This window comes from Oncorhynchus masou, chromosome 21 (genome assembly GCF_036934945.1).
Source record: "Oncorhynchus masou masou isolate Uvic2021 chromosome 21, UVic_Omas_1.1, whole genome shotgun sequence".
Lineage (NCBI taxonomy): Eukaryota > Metazoa > Chordata > Actinopteri > Salmoniformes > Salmonidae > Oncorhynchus > Oncorhynchus masou.
The window spans coordinates 37,272,158-37,288,317 of record NC_088232.1 but is presented as its reverse complement, the minus strand read 5'-3'; the positions used below and the strand labels follow the sequence as shown (position 1 = coordinate 37,288,317).

The following is a 16,160-nucleotide window of genomic DNA, read 5'->3' as shown; positions in this document are numbered from 1 at the left end:
TTCTCCTCAACTTTGTGCCAGGAAAGACTGACTTGCATGTTACTGACACTTTCCCTCCGTGCACATCTAAGTGTCCTTCTATGCCGCACATGACCACACAGCTGGGCAGTAGCCCAGGTGTAACAAAACTAGAGCCTGTAGGACCTGTCTAGTCGACTGAGATGTCATGAAAGCAGAGCAACGCCCTATCATGGACAGACCTCTTTCCAATTTTAGTAACCATTGAGTCTATATGTTTTGACCATGACAGCTTGTTATCTACGGTTATACCCAGCAGTTTAGTCTCCTTAACTTGCTCAATAGCCACATTATTCAATAATAGATCTAAACTAGGTTAAGCATTGAGCGAGTCATTTATTCCAAAATGATTATTTTAGTGGAGATATTTAGCACCAGCCTATTGCTAGTTACCCATTCTAAACATAGAGCTCCAGTCAGTTTAAGGGTCTCAGTTATTTATTTTACTGTTACAGCCAACATGCACACTGTTGAGTCATCAGCATAGACACAGGCTTTATTCAAGTTCAATACAAGGTCATTCGTAAAAACACAAAACAATTATAGCCCAAGCCAGCTGCCCTGCGGTACACCACATGCAACTGTATTTGCATGGGAGAGGCTTCCATGAACAAAAAGCCTGTTCTATTAGATAGTTACCTCTCAATCCATAATAGGCAGAGAATGCAAATCCATAACACCTATATTTTTTCAGAAATAGGTTATGATCAATGACATCAAAAGCTACACTGAAGCCTAACAGCGCCCACAATCTTCTTACTATCAATTTCTTTCCGCCAATCATCTGTCATTTGTGTCAGTGCCGAGCATGTTGAGTATCCTTCCCTATATGCATGCTGAAAGTGTGCTGTTAATTTGTTTTCTGTGAAATAACTTTGTATTTGATCAAATCACCATTTTTTCCAAGAGTTTGCTTTGCATTTGTAACAGCCCGATTGGTCAGCTGTTTGAACCTTTAAAGGGTGCTCTGCTATTCTGTGGTAGTGGAATGACATTTTCCTCTGAGGGCACACACACCATCCTCTAGGCTTAAATTGAAGATGTGGCAAACAGGAGTCACAATTTATTCCGCTACCAACCTCAGTAATTTACCATCCCGGTTGTCAGTACCAGGTGGCTTTTCCCCTATTCCACACCCACTTTGTGTAACTCAAAACTACAATGCTTGTCTTTCATTATTTGGTCCATTATGCATGAATATGAAGGCTCAGCATTTGTTGTTTGCATGTCATACCTACGTCTGCTAATCTAGTCAACAAAAACGTTAGTAAAGACGTTGGCAATATCAAAAGGTTATGTTATGAACAATCCATCTGCCTCGAAGGATGGAGTTTTCATTTTTGCCTAGAATTTTATTTATAGTACTTCAAATCTTTTTTACTATCAATCTTTATATAATGTATCTTTGTTCCATAGTAGAATATAGTTTCTTCTTCTTGTTTAGTTACGTGATTTCTCAATTTACTGTATGTTTCCCAGTCCGCAGTGTTGTCAGACTTATTTGCTATTCCCTTTGCCTCATCCCTCTCAGCCATAGTTTTTCAATTAATAATTTATCCATTGGGATTTGGCAGTTCTAACAGTCAGTTTCTTGATGGGCGCATGCCTATCAGTAACCGGAAGAAGCAACGTCAGACTAACAAATATTTTTCACATCTTCGACATAGGAATCATTGCAAAACCTCTTGTATTATTATTTATACATCATTTTAGGGGCAGTCTTTGGAACTTTGTTCTTTCTGGATATGGCTATTATATTATGATCACTCCATCCGATGGGTTTGAATAGTGTTTTAGAGCTGATTTTGGCAACATTAGTAAAGATGTGATCAATAAACATGGATGATTTAGTTCCTGTTCTGTTTTTAAATACCCTGGTAAGTTGACTGATGATTTGAACCAGATTGTAGGAATTGGTTACAGCTTGAAGCATATTTTTTTAGTGGGCAGCTTGATGACAACCAGTTAATATTTACAGTAGATCACCCAGAAAATATACCTCTCTGTTGAGATCACATACATTATCCAACTTTTCACACATTGTCCAAATATGGACTTTTAGCACTTGGTGGTATATAGCAATTTCCTACGACAATAGGCTCTAGGTGAGGCAGAAGAACCTGTAGCCATATTACCTCCACATTATCTGACATGAGATCCTCTTTCAGGCTAAAAGGAATACGACTCTGGACATACATGGCAACACCTCCTCCATTTGCATTTCTACCTGTCCAATATATTCTCGAATCATGTATACAGTGCCTTGCGAAAGTATTCGGCCCCCTTGAACTTTGCAACCTTTTCCACATTTCAGGCTTCAAACATAAAGATATAAAACTGTATTTTTTTGTGAAGAATCAACAAGTGGGACACAATCATGAAGTGGAACGACATTTATTGGATATTTCAAACTTTTTTAACAAATCAAAAACTGAAAAATTGGGCGTGCAAAATTATTCAGCCCCTTTACTTTCAGTGCAGCAAACTCTCTCCAGAAGTTCAGTGAGGATCTCTGAATGATCCAATGTTGACCTAAATGACTAATGATGATAAATACAATCCACCTGTGTGTAATCAAGTCTCCGTATAAATGTACCTGCACCTGCACTGTGAAGCCTGAAATGTGGCAAAAGGTCGCAAAGTTCAAGGGGGCGAATACTTTCGCAAGGCACTGTAGCTACTATTGCATCAAAGGAATTATCTAAGTGTGTTTCAGAGATGGCTAGAACATTAATATTTTTTTATGTTAATAAATTGTCAATTTCATTAACCTTATTTCTCAGGCTACATTTGGGCTTTTTTTTAAGTGTTGGTTTCTCCTACAGCAAGTTAAAATTGTCACAAAATGAGACATTCCTGTGTTTGCCGTTTCTCTTCGGGAACTAATTTAGGGCAGCGAGGCGGCTGTAACGTTATGAACCCCTTCTATAGTACAGCAGGGGGCCAGAGATGACAGTTCACTTCCCTGTGCAAACAAGGGTGTTCAAGAGAATGTTGTAGTCCTTCAGTTCCTCAGATTTTTGAAAGCGAATGTCTTTAAATCCAACATGAGTGACAATAGTGCCAATATTAGAGTAGTTGGCTAGAACTGTGGGCAGGAGAGAGTTGATGTCTTGGACACGGGCGCCTGGGTGACAGTGGACCTTGGTCGGACCACAGACCGCAGCCAGGCCAAAGTCTCTCACTATCGAGCTGTCCACGACAGTGGTTATGATGGAATCCAATGGGGAAGAAAGAGGGGGAACAAAATGGTTTGCTTTGGGCAGGAGGAGTTGTGCTTTGATGCCAGCCTGACTCACCGCACATGTACCAGTAGCAGCAGATGGCGTCGGAAACTTTGGGGAGATGGAGGAGGGCCCAAGACCTTGATTCCTTTGGTCAGCAACCGGCTGAGCTGTGGATCGTGCCACTGGACGGCTGATGGTGTACTCCCAGGATCAGAGCTGCCTCCCGGGCCAGTACGTCCGCTTCCAGTGGGGCAAAGCTGTTTAATAGCTGGATCTGATCTTCTAGGATATATGGAGGCCGACCAGACTACCTCCCACCCGACTTCCTTTGCCTTGCCAGTGTCCAGTCTCCCTCTGGCCACGGAGTTGAGCTTACCATCTGTCCAGTGGATTGGAACAGGTCAGTACCGCCTGACTCATTGACCCCTTGGCTGAAGGAGGCATTCAAAACTGACATTCTGTGTGCCTGGGCTGCATCAAAGTACTTGCATCAAAGTACGTCTTGTTTTCCCCGCAGCTGAGCTAGCAGCCGGAGAATCTCCTCCCTAAGCTGCTTGATGATGATACATTTGGAACAGACAAAGAATTTAAGTTAATTTATCAGTTTTACCTTATTTTCCTCCTCTTGCGCAGATATCATCTCGCACCTAGCCTATTTGAGCCCAGACGTAGACACATAACACTGGTGTTTTGACTCTAGCACTGCTAGAGTTATCTTGCTCTGGTAGCATGATGGTTAACTGCTAACTATTGTGTTTTTTTTGCAGGAATCCGGGATACAAACAAGCTAACTGCATTGCGGAATCCTTAGCTATCAGAATGTCTAATGGTTAACCTCTCTAGGGTATGTGGGATGCTAGCATCCCACCTGGCCAACATCCGGTAAAATTGCAGAGCGCCAAATTCAAAAAACAGGAATACACATAATAAGCATTCATAAAATATACACATGCTATACATCGGCTTAAAAATGTACTTCTTGTTAATCCAGCCGCTGTGTCAGATTTCAAAAAGGCTTTACGGCGAAAGCATACCATGCGATTATCTGAGGACAGCGCCCCATGTAAAAAAGCATACAAACATTTACCAGCCAAGTAGATGAGTCACTAAAGTCAGAAATAGCAATAAAATGAGTCACTTACCTTTGATGATCTTCATATGGTTTCACTCACAAGACTCCCAGTAACACAGTAAATGTTTGTTTTGTTTGATAAAGTCCCTCTTTATGTCTGTATCTCTGTATTGTTGGCACGTTTTGTTCAGTAATCCAATGGCTCCAATGCGGTCACAGCAGGCAGACGAATACATACTAAAAGTACCAGTAAAGTTCATAAAAACATGTCAAACGATACTTATAATTAACCCTCAGGTTGTTTATTGTCTTTATAATCAATGATATTTCAACCGCACAATACCATTTTCAATACAATGGAAAAATAACAATCAGGTCTGCAAAGTTCCTCTGTCTTCTGACCAAAATGGCTGTTTACTCATCATTTTTCAAAATAAATCCTGAAACCATGTCTAAAGTCTGTTGACATCTAGTGGAAGCCATAGGAACTGCAATCTGATTCCTAACCCATTGGATTTTCTATCGGCATTGAGTTGAAAAACAGCCTCATGAAAACAATTCCACTTCCTGGATGGATTTTTCTCAGGTTCTGCCTGCAATATCAGTTCTGTTATACTCACAGACATTATTTTAACAGTTTGGAAACAGTTTGGAGTGTTTTCTATCCAAAATTATAAGCATATCCTAGCTTCTGGGTCCGAGTAACAGGCAGTTTACTTTGGGCACGCTTTTCATCCGGAGGTGAAAATACTGCCCCCTACCCAAGAGAGGTTAAAGATGTTGTTGGTGTTGTTATGATTAAAAACAATTTAATGAAAACTATTTCATAAAAACAACAGAGTGAGTGTAGACATTGAAAGTCATAAATGAAATACTGTACAGCATTCCTCTGTAAAATTATAATACTGCAGGACATGGCCGTGGTGTGGTGAAATCTGTGCAATCTTTAGAAGGACAAATCGCTGAGAACATTTGACCTTCCCTCTTTTTCTTAAACAAACACACACACTGCACTCACACACACGTACAAAAGAACACCATTGCCTGGGCTCTAAGGAAAAGTGTGTATAGTGCTGAGGAATGCATGGAATCTCTATAAAGTCTACAGATCAAAAGTCTACAGATCAAGAATCCAAGTGACCTTCTACAGGTGCCAGATTTACAGCAGCACCATATAACTCTGGCATCTCCTCAGTCTCCTTATGCCCCTCTCACTCAGCTTAGTGTGAGCCTGCGGAAGTCCCACTGTAGAGAACACCGGATATGAGAGACTACAGCAGCATTAGGCTGGCTAACAGCTTGGCTTGACTAGGTTACTTACAGGATCAACTGGGCCAAAAGCACTGCAGGCAAATAACACACTGTAAGAGTGCTGAGACACACGCAGGTGAAGCATACAGGGCACACAGGTAAATCACACAGCCAGTAACCACCCAATGGGTCAGTAGCCTATGTAATTCTGTGTCCTAGGCCCATGTGAGTCATTGTCCTGGTTATCGCAGGTCATTACGGGAGGATGTGTCAACACAGTTACGGGTCCAGGAGCATACCGTTATCTCTGCTAGCTACTGTGCACTCAAACATGATGTCTGGGTCAAACTCCATGGTCCATTTTTACCAATACATTCCCACCAAGAGCAAAGGTGGGGTAAACACTCTTCTGAGGGGGTTGCACTGGACGAAGGATTTGTTTAACAAAAGACATCCTCAATTTCTTACCGAAAGTTTTGAACAAGAGGCCATATGCCCGTGACAACCTAAAAAAACATCTAAACCAACCATCGTAGATCCCCTCTCATTCCCCATCCATTGAGGATATTGTTTCAAGACACACATCAACTATCTGTCAGACTCAGGTTTATAATATTAGCATTGTTTGGATACACCAACATGCACAATCCCCAGCCAGACACTGATCTCTGATAGAAACCTATTTCATCTCATTCATAGTAGGGTGAGGAGGGAGGGATCTATGTGAAGGGAGGTTGGGTCATAAGAAACAGAACCCCTTGTTCCTACTTACTGTAACTGTTCGGGCTGGGGCTTTAATTAACTGGGTGCATACCAACAGCAGCCCTCTGCCCAGGCCAGGCTGAGGTGGGGTGGGTGATGGGCCCCATCCTCTCTGGTATCACTGTGAATCATCATCAGAATGAGCTGGCATTCATTTTAATATGGTTAACCTGCAGGAATTTATTGTGAGCTTTTCCAGGAGCATTTCAGTATCTGATGCCTGGTACTATGCCTCTGGATGTTTTCTCATAGAATCGTCAGTTGCTTTCTTATTTGAGCCAGTCACGCTGTTGGTAAAAGCAAACTGCCTTTTGGAGTGACTTGCCAGCGCAAACACAGAACACACCACATGTTCATGGCTGAGGGCTCAATGCCTTGGCTTGCAAAATAACATCTGGAATATAATGAATATAGAATAATGAATACTTCCTAGTTTATGATGATATATATAACCTGAAGGGAAGCTTTGTGGCCTACCTCTCATTACGGCTGCATCAGTGGGTAATCCACTCACACAACAGCAATACCCAACCATACTGAATCAATTAAGTGTTTCAAAAGGTGAGTAAAATGTATCAAATTCACTTCTAATTCTCCTTCAGCAGACAGGTAAACATTATATCACATTTCCAGGTGTTACAGTTGTACACCATTGGAGAGCAGTCCATTCAGTTAGTAGCCCCACCTACTGGTAAACCCAAATGGGAACACTACGCGCACTCTGAACTGGATTCAAAGAGATCTTAGGGAAAACTGAGGAAAATCTTCCAGGGGAGGCCTGTGCCCTGCTATGCACAATGTGGTAGGTAGCCTGTGCTGACCTTGGCAGGGGAGAAATACCTTATCTCCCCCGCTCACAGTTTACATTCTCTCACAGAACTCTTAGCAGATATAATAGTAATATTGTTAAAACTCTGCTTTTAACAACCAGCAGAATTGGTTAAAAAAAATAAGGTTATGTATGTCAACATATTAGGCGATAATTAAGAGAAGGCAAAGTGATCATGTCTGGCGAAAATTATATCAAACGTTTTACCATTGCAACATTTGATGTACAGTCACATTCACTGTGGTTGTCTGAACCGTGTCATAGAGTTCACACCTGCCGATGCATCATTGCGATTGGTTATTCCCCATCATTTGCAACGTTAATGAGCATCACCACTATCTTTCCTTTGTGGTACCTCAAACTGTCGTGATTACAAGCTCAGATAAACTTTTATGAGTTGATTTTACTCCTGGCTCAGAGTTTGTCTGGGCAGTGTCTTAACATCCTAATATAACCTACTCTGAGCTGGGAGGTTTTTTTGTCTTAAAACAGGTTTTAACAGAATTCCTATGACCTTTTTTGAGATGCTTTATGGATACGGGCCAAGGTCTATGGAGTAGTGTTGAGTGATTAACCAAAATGTCGGGGGGGGGGGGGGCTTTCGGTTAATTAAACAACTAATTAACTGAAGTCGGGTCAATTATTTGAAAACCATTTAGTTTTTTGTGAGCTTAACGTGACGTTTCTCTAGAGAGAAATCAAATTATTCACAATACATTTTTTTGTCAAGTACTATGTGGGACGCTGGGCTGATTGGAAGTTGTAGTTGTAGGCCAGGGTGGGTACACACAGACCATTTGAGTTATTTTCGCCCCTAAAATATATGAGACCTTATGAGAGAGGAAATTTACACAACAACGAGAGGGATAGAGACAGCTCGTGAGGTAGCTCTACCCAATTGATAGTTGTGGTAGTTGGCAATAAGCAGTCTTGAAAGTATGCCTCATCTACTTTGAAGAACTAGTAAAATAATTGTCAGCCAGCTAGCTACTAGATTAGCTATATAGGATGACTTGTTCAATGGGGAGCACAGAAATAACATTACAGCCAGTCTGGCTGGCTGCTACTGCATGAGCAGGAGATGATGACTAAGGAATGGACAAATAATAAAGACATCTAATAAAAACTAAGTAATATACACAATTGAAATATTTTCTTAAAGTAAACTAAGAAATGTGAATCAATTATGGTTGATATGTGATAAGCACAGTGGTAGAAAAAGTACTCAATTGTCATACTTGAGTTAAAGTAAAGATACCTTAATTGAAAGTTACTCAAGTAAAAGTTACCTAGTAAAATACTACTTGAGTAAAAGTCTAAAAGTATTTGGTTCTAAATATACGTAAGTATCAAAAGTAAATGTAATTGCTAAGATATACTTAAGTATCAAAAGTAAAAGTAGAAGTATAAATCATTTATCAGCTCTTATTAATTGTTTCATTCTGTGTTACACTATTCAACACACTGTCAGTGTCAGGAAAAAGACTGATGATGGCTGAGGAAAGCTCTAAAATAATTTAAGTCATTTTTTCATAATGGATTTCATAAAAATAAAAAACATTTAAATAAACACGATTATTTTTTTCATGATCTAACCGAAGCGACCTCAAAAAGCACTAATCCCTAGGCACTATTTTGGAGCAATTAGCCAAGACTACACTAGAACCGACAGATAAACAAACATAAAACAGCTCTTACTAAACCGAGCAGTGCTATTGTGCTCTTGCAAGAGCGGAAATAAATGACAATTAACAAATGGGCTCCCAAAGAAAACAAAAGTGTTGGACTGTGTGTGTTTGTGCTTCTGTGTTGTGCTGCTTGCATCATTTAGATTGTTGGTGTGATTTTCCAAACATTACATTTAGCAGGAATGAAAGTCAAGCTGGTACTTACAGTGACTCTTAATCATTGAAAACATCTTAACCAAAAACGTGGCAATACCACACGATACAGTACACTGACTAAACAATGAATTACTGATATTGTTCAACATTCTCTCATATATAGTACATATAGCTATGCAAATTTCAATCTCATTGCGGTGCCTCTGATTGAAGAGCATTCTATGTGAATAAGCTATTAATTTCTCTATGTCTAAATGTGTGTATATTTCTTTGTCTTAACTTGTGTAAGTTTCTCTATGTCTAAACGTACATTTCTGTATGTCTTAACATATGTATATTTCTGTATGACCAAACGTAAGTAAGTGAGCCATATTTCATCCCTTCTATGAGTCTACGTCAATGTTTGACAGTTTGGAATCTGGACCTGTCTGCAACCTGAACACTGCTGGAGATTGGTTGGGTATCACAGAACAGGACTGACAAGAGTTCTTCAAGGCAAACAATGTCTGGGGAGGTCAAAGGGTAGCTGGCGAGTCAGAAATTGTCCTCCAGAGAGCAAACATGCTTTGGTGTGCAAGACCAATATATTGAACTGTTTCTGAACACCCAACACCACAATCCAGAGACTAGACTATAGCTACCTAGCCCCACTTGAAATGATATCAATAAACAAACAACCTGGTTCACAAACAGCAAGCTACAGTCTGTGCCATATTCTCTGAGCCACATACAGTCTAGAAAGAGAGATATCAGTAAACATATTTTGATTGCTAAACAATGTTAAAACATAGTCAATCACATAGTGGAGAGTGAGGATCCACATAGGTGGGTTAATGTTTTTCATCATGAATATTGTTCTGGAGGCAGCTCTGCAGTGGTTACTAGCTGGCACAGCCACAACGTCATAAACCCAACCCTAATGCCTAACCCTAAATTAAGACCAAAAATCGAATTTTTGCTTTCATACATTTTTACAATATAGCCAACTTTGGACTTTGCAGCTGGCCCATTTCGCGGAAATCGCTCAGTTCTTCCTCAAGAACAAAACTCATCCCAATAAACGCCAACCTGCTCCACATAGTGGATAACATGTTAGGTTGTTCTTACCATGGCTGTGGCCCTGTGAGGAGATCTTGCCAGTCTTTGGACCAACTGAATGAAAGTCCTGGATCTGTCCGTTAGCATTGACCTCCTTCTTCTTCTTTCCCTTGAACCAGCTGAAGGCCCGGCCCAGGGAGCCCCCACGCTTCTTCCTACGGCCCCCTTTGGTTTGCCTCTCATGGGCAAACACCTCCGCAACGTCCTGGGGGATCAGGTCTCCCACAGACTCACGGCCAGACATCCCACCTCACACTGGACCTACTCCCTAAGAGAGAGAGAAGGAGAAAAGAGAGGGAGTCAATTATAGAAACATACTTATGTAACCAAATCCTAGCAATTCCACTAATTTAAGGAAAACATTTGCATAAATACTTTCCCATTGTCCATTCCAATTGCTACATCAATAGTACACAAGCATTGCACCATTGGTTTAAATCGACTTCAACTCTTTTGATCATGCCCCTCTCTGTGTTAGGGTGTGGGGGAGCAGAGCCCAGACCACACAACCAGCCTACTCAGACCCATCTTGCCTGCTTCTCAACCAAACTTCACTGCCTCTGCAAAGAATTGGCACTGCTCCCTTCATTCCTGAACATGTAGTCATAATGCACAGTGCCCCACCCGAAGCCACACACACACACACAGACACACACACACATCCAGAAACACACACACACATTACTAGAGAACTAACCGCATCGATCTCCAACACTAGCTCACCTTCTTTCCCGCTGTCACTTATTGTCTTTATTTGGCTCCATCTCAACACCCTGACACAATGAGCTCATCACCCTCCCTCTCTTCCATCCCTCTTCCGCCCTGCCAAACTTATTTCCTCTAAGGCAGGTATCTCAATAGAGCAAGATATGACTCCATCTAAGTTACAGTACATGCAAAGCATATCAGCCAAGTGTCAGTTCTTCAGGGATAATCTGTGTGTTTGAGGCATGCAACCAACACATAAAAATCCCCAAATCACTGAGTCTTGGCAAGATGCCCCTCTACTGCCATCCAGCCCTAATGCCAAAATGTCCAGGAGGAGCCTTTGGCCTCTGCAATCCCTCTCTAAGATGGGTCTCAAAATTATCATAAATGGGCTCTTCTCTAACAGAGCTCCATTATCAAAATATCATTTTAAAGTATTGAAAGATTTTGGATGAGATGTAGTGTACTGTAACTAAGGCCCTGGTTTGGCTCTAAAACACTAGCTAAATGATTGCAGCAGATGCAGGCTGCCAGACACCCCTCACACTGGTCATAAATTAACCGTTAATCACTCCAATCACCTAGAGGAATGTCAGCACTCAACCACTGGAATCTCCGAATGCTCTTAAATGGAGGAATATGGGGAACATCATCCCCACCCACCCAGACAGACAGTGACCATCACTGAACTAACACCACAGTACTGCTTGGCTCTGCTATCCCAAGCAGAGCAATTCACAAGGAATGTTAAGAGAGACAAGCTCATATCACATGAATGTCTTAATAGGAAATGGTGTACTTTCCCATGGATGTTCAGTGAAATAATCAAAAGGATGGCTGGAGAAGAGCTCAGAAGTGTAAATTTGTCTAATTTGATTGATCCATGTTTGGTTCAGTCTGGTCGCAAGGAACTGACACATCACACCATGGTTACCTGATAACAAACCAATGACTTCCTGCTTCTCAAAACGAAGTACACACATTTTCACTGGGGTTGGGGCTAGAGGTCGAACGATTATGATTTTTCAACGCCGATACCGATACCGATTATTGGAGGACCAAAAAGGCCGATACTGGTTAATCGGCCGAATTTTTAAAAATGTATTTGTAATAATGACAATTACAACAATACTGAATGAACACTTATTTTAACTTAATATAATACATCAATAAAATCTATTTAGCTTCAAATAAATAATGAAACGTTCAATTTGGTTTAAATAATGCAAAAACAAAGTGTTGGAGAAGAAAGTAAAAGTGCAAAATATGCCATGTAAGAAAGCTAACGATTAAGTTCCTTGCTCAAAACATGAGAACATTTCCATTACATTTCATTATAGTACAACGGTTTTGATTTGTCTAATCTTAGCAATTTCTTCTTAGCTAGCTACATAGCCGTCTTTGTATCAAAGATAATTGCGTAATTATCGTATTTCGTCGTCCTAACGTAGTCTACACTGCTATCTGCCCAGCAGCTAGCTAACGTCTACCGTCTACTAGCACTGTAGAAACTATTACACTCAACTGAGCGACTCGATTAGTGTAGTGTTAGCTAGCTACATAGTTGTCTTTGCTGTCTTTGTATCCAAGATAATTGTGTAGTTTAGAGTGTGTAGACTTAGAGTGATTATCTTAATTTACCGAGGTTAGCTAGCCAGCTATTTGTCGTCCTTAACGTAAGAGTTACTGCTAGCTAGCTAGCCAACAGCTAGCCAACGTCTACCGAATTAACTTCAACAACCCGGTCAACATTCCGCTTCGCTCCACAGGTAGTATCACATTTTCATTTCACTTCATTACAGTACAACGGTTTGATTTGTTTGATCGTAGCTAGCTAGCTACATAGCCGTCTTTGTTCTAAGACAATTGTGTAGTCTAGAGCGATTTTCTAGGTTAGCTAGCCAGCTATTGTCGTTCTTTTAACGTAACGTAACGTAATCAACACTGCTAGCTAGCCAGCTAGCCCCGAATAGCAGCACTGTAGAAACTATTACACTCGACGGAACGACTTGATTAGTGTAGTGTCAACAACGCAGCCACTGCCAGCTAGCCTACTCCAGCAGTACTGTATCATTTCAATCATTTTAGTCAATAAGATTCTTGCTACGTAAGCTTAACTTTCTGAACATTCGAGACGTGTAGTCCACTTGTCATTCCAATCTCCTTTGCATTAGCGTAGCCTCTTCTGTACCCTGTTAACTATGTGTCTATCTATCCCTGTTCTCTCCTCTCTGCACAGACCATACAAACGCTCCACACCGCGTGGCCGCGCCACCTAATCTGGTGGTCCCAGCGCGCACGACCCACGTGGAGTTCCTGGTCTCCGGTAGCCTCTGGAACTGCCGATCTGCGGCCAACAAGGCAGAGTTCATCTCAGCCTATGCCTCCCTCCAGTCCCTCGACTTCTTGGCACTGACGGAAACATGGATCACCACAGATAACACTGCTACTCCTACTGCTCTCTCTTCGTCCGCCCACGTGTTCTCGCACACCCGAGAGCTTCTGGTCAGCGGGGTGGTGGCACCGGGATCCTCATCTCTCCCAAGTGGTCACTCTCTCTCTCTCCCCTTACCCATCTATCTATCGCCTCCTTTGAATTCCATGCTGTCACAGTTACCAGCCCTTTCAAGCTTAACATCCTTATCATTTATCGCCCTCCAGGTTCCCTCGGAGAGTTCATCAATGAGCTTGATGCCTTGATAAGCTCCTTTCCTGAGGACGGCTCACCTCTCACAGTCCTGGGCGACTTTAACCTCCCCACGTCTACCTTTGACTCATTCCTCTCTGCCTCCTTCTTTCCACTCCTCTCCTCTTTTGACCTCACCCTCTCACCTTCCCTCCCTACTCACAAGGCAGGCAATACGCTCGACCTCATCTTTACTAGATGCTGTTTTTCCACTAACCTCATTGCAACTCCCTCCAAGTCTCCGACCACTACCTTGTATCCTTTTCCCTCTCGCTCTCATCCAACACTTCCCACACTGCCCCTACTCGGATGGTATCGCGCCGTACCTTCGCTCTCTCTCCCCCACTACTCTCTCCTCTTCCATCCTATCATCTCTTCCCTCTGCTCATACCTTCTCCAACCTATCTCCTGATTCTGCCTCCTCAACCCTCCTCTCTTCCCTTTCTGCATCCTTTGACTCTCTATGTCCCCTATCCTCCAGGCCGGCTCGGTCCTCCCCTCCCGCTTCGTGGCTCGACGACTCATTGCGAGCTCACAGAACAGTGCTCCGGGCAGCCGAGCGGAAATGGAGGAAAACTCGCCTCCCTGCGGACCTGGCATCCTTTCACTCCCTCCTCTCTACATTTTCCTCCTCTGTCTCTGCTGCTAAAGCCACTTTCTACCACTCTAAATTCCAAGCATCTGCCTCTAACCCTAGGAAGCTCTTTGCCACCTTCTCCTCCCTCCTGAATCCTCCTCCCCCTCCCCCCCTCCCTCTCTGCAGATGACTTCGTCAACCATTTTGAAAAGAAGGTCGACGACATCCGATCCTCGTTTGCTAAGTCAAACGACACCGCTGGTTCTGCTCACACTGCCCTACCCTGTGCTCTGACCTCTTTCTCCCTCTTTCTCCCCTCTCTCTCCCCAGGGCTCTGTTCTAGGCCCTCTCCTATTCTCGCTATACACCAAGTCACTTGGCTCTGTCATAACCTCACATGGTCTCTCCTATCATTGCTATGCAGATGACACACAATTAATCTTCTCCTTTCCCCCTTCTGATGACCAGGTGGCGAATCGCATCTCTGCATGTCTGGCAGACATATCAGTGTGGATGACGGATCACCACCTCAAGCTGAACCTCGGCAAGACGGAGCTGCTCTTCCTCCCGGGGAAGGACTGCCCGTTCCATGATCTCGCCATCACGGTTGACAACTCCATTGTGTCCTCCTCCCAGAGCGCTAAGAACCTTGGCGTGATACTGGACAACACCCTGTCGTTCTCAACTAACATCATGGCGGTGGCCCGTTCCTGTAGGTTCATGCTCTACAACATCCGCAGAGTACGACCCTGCCTCACACAGGAAGCGGCGCAGGTCCTAATCCAGGCACTTGTCATCTCCCGTCTGGATTACTGCAACTCGCTGTTGGCTGGGCTCCCTGCCTGTGCCATTAAACCCCTACAACTCATCCAGAACGCCGCAGCCCGTCTAGTGTTCAACCTTCCCAAGTTCTCTCACGTCACCCCGCTCCTCCGCTCTCTCCACTGGCTTCCAGTTGAAGCTCGCATCCGCTACAAGACCATGGTGCTTGCCTACGGAGCTGTGAGGGGAACGGCACCGCAGTACCTCCAGGCTCTGATCAGGCCCTACACCCAAACAAGGGCACTGCGTTCATCCACCTCTGGCCTGCTCGCCTCCCTACCACTGAGGAAGTACAGTTCCCGCTCAGCCCAGTCAAAACTGTTCGCTGCTCTGGCCCCCCAATGGTGGAACAAACTCCCTCACGACGCCAGGACAGCGGAGTCAATCACCACCTTCCGGAGACACCTGAAACCCCACCTCTTCAAGGAATACCTAGGATAGGATAAAGTAATCCTTCTCACCCCCCCTTAAATGATTTAGATGCACTATTGTAAAGTGGCTGTTCCACTGGATGTCAGAAGGTGAATTCACCAATTTGTAAGTCGCTCTGGATAAGAGCGTCTGCTAAATGACTTAAATGTAAATGTAAATATGAAAGCTGGTGTTTCCTTTTAACATGAGTCTTCAATATTCCCAGGTAAGAAGTTTTAAATTGTAGTTATTATATGAATTATAGAACTTTTCTCTATATACCATTTGTATTTCATTAACCTTTGACTATTGGATGTTCTTATAGGCACTTTAGTATTGCCAGTGTAACAGTACAGCTTCCGTCCCTCTCCTCGCTCCTACCTGGGCTCGAACCAGGAACATAACGACAACAGCCACCCTCGAAGCAGCGTTACCCATGCAGAGCAAGGGGAACAACGTTTGAAACGCTATTAGTGCGCACCCCGCTAACTGGCTAGCCATTTCACATCGGTTACACCAGCCTAATCTCGGGAGTTGATAGGCTTGAAGTCATAAACAGCTGCTGGCAAATGCACAAAAGTGCTGTTTGAATGAATTCTTACGAGCCTGCTGGTGCCTACCATCGCTCAGTCAGACTGCTCTATCAAATCATAGACTTAGTTATAACATGATAACACACAGAAATACGAGCCTTAGGTCATTAATATGGCCGAATTCGGAAACTTTCATCTCGAAAACGAGACGTTTATTCTTTCAGTGAAATACGGAACCGTTACATATTTTATCTAACGGGTGACATCCATAAGTCTAAATATTCCTGTTACATTGCACAACCTTCAATGTTATGTCATAATT

The 16,160-nt window shown here is 42.9% G+C and overlaps 1 protein-coding gene across 4 annotated transcripts in view; it reads right to left on the bottom strand.

The window, feature by feature from the left end:
* LOC135508285 (NHS-like protein 3) overlaps nucleotides 1-16,160 on the bottom strand; it is a 51,076-nt gene that overhangs the window by 18,686 nt on the left and 16,230 nt on the right. For all 4 annotated transcript variants that reach the window (XM_064928369.1, XM_064928367.1, XM_064928366.1 and 1 more), the window contains one exon: nucleotides 10,111-10,369. In XM_064928369.1, the coding sequence (XP_064784441.1) occupies nucleotides 10,111-10,345 (235 nt within the window). In that variant the 5' untranslated portion in view covers nucleotides 10,346-10,369. The remainder of the gene's footprint in view (nucleotides 1-10,110; nucleotides 10,370-16,160) is intronic.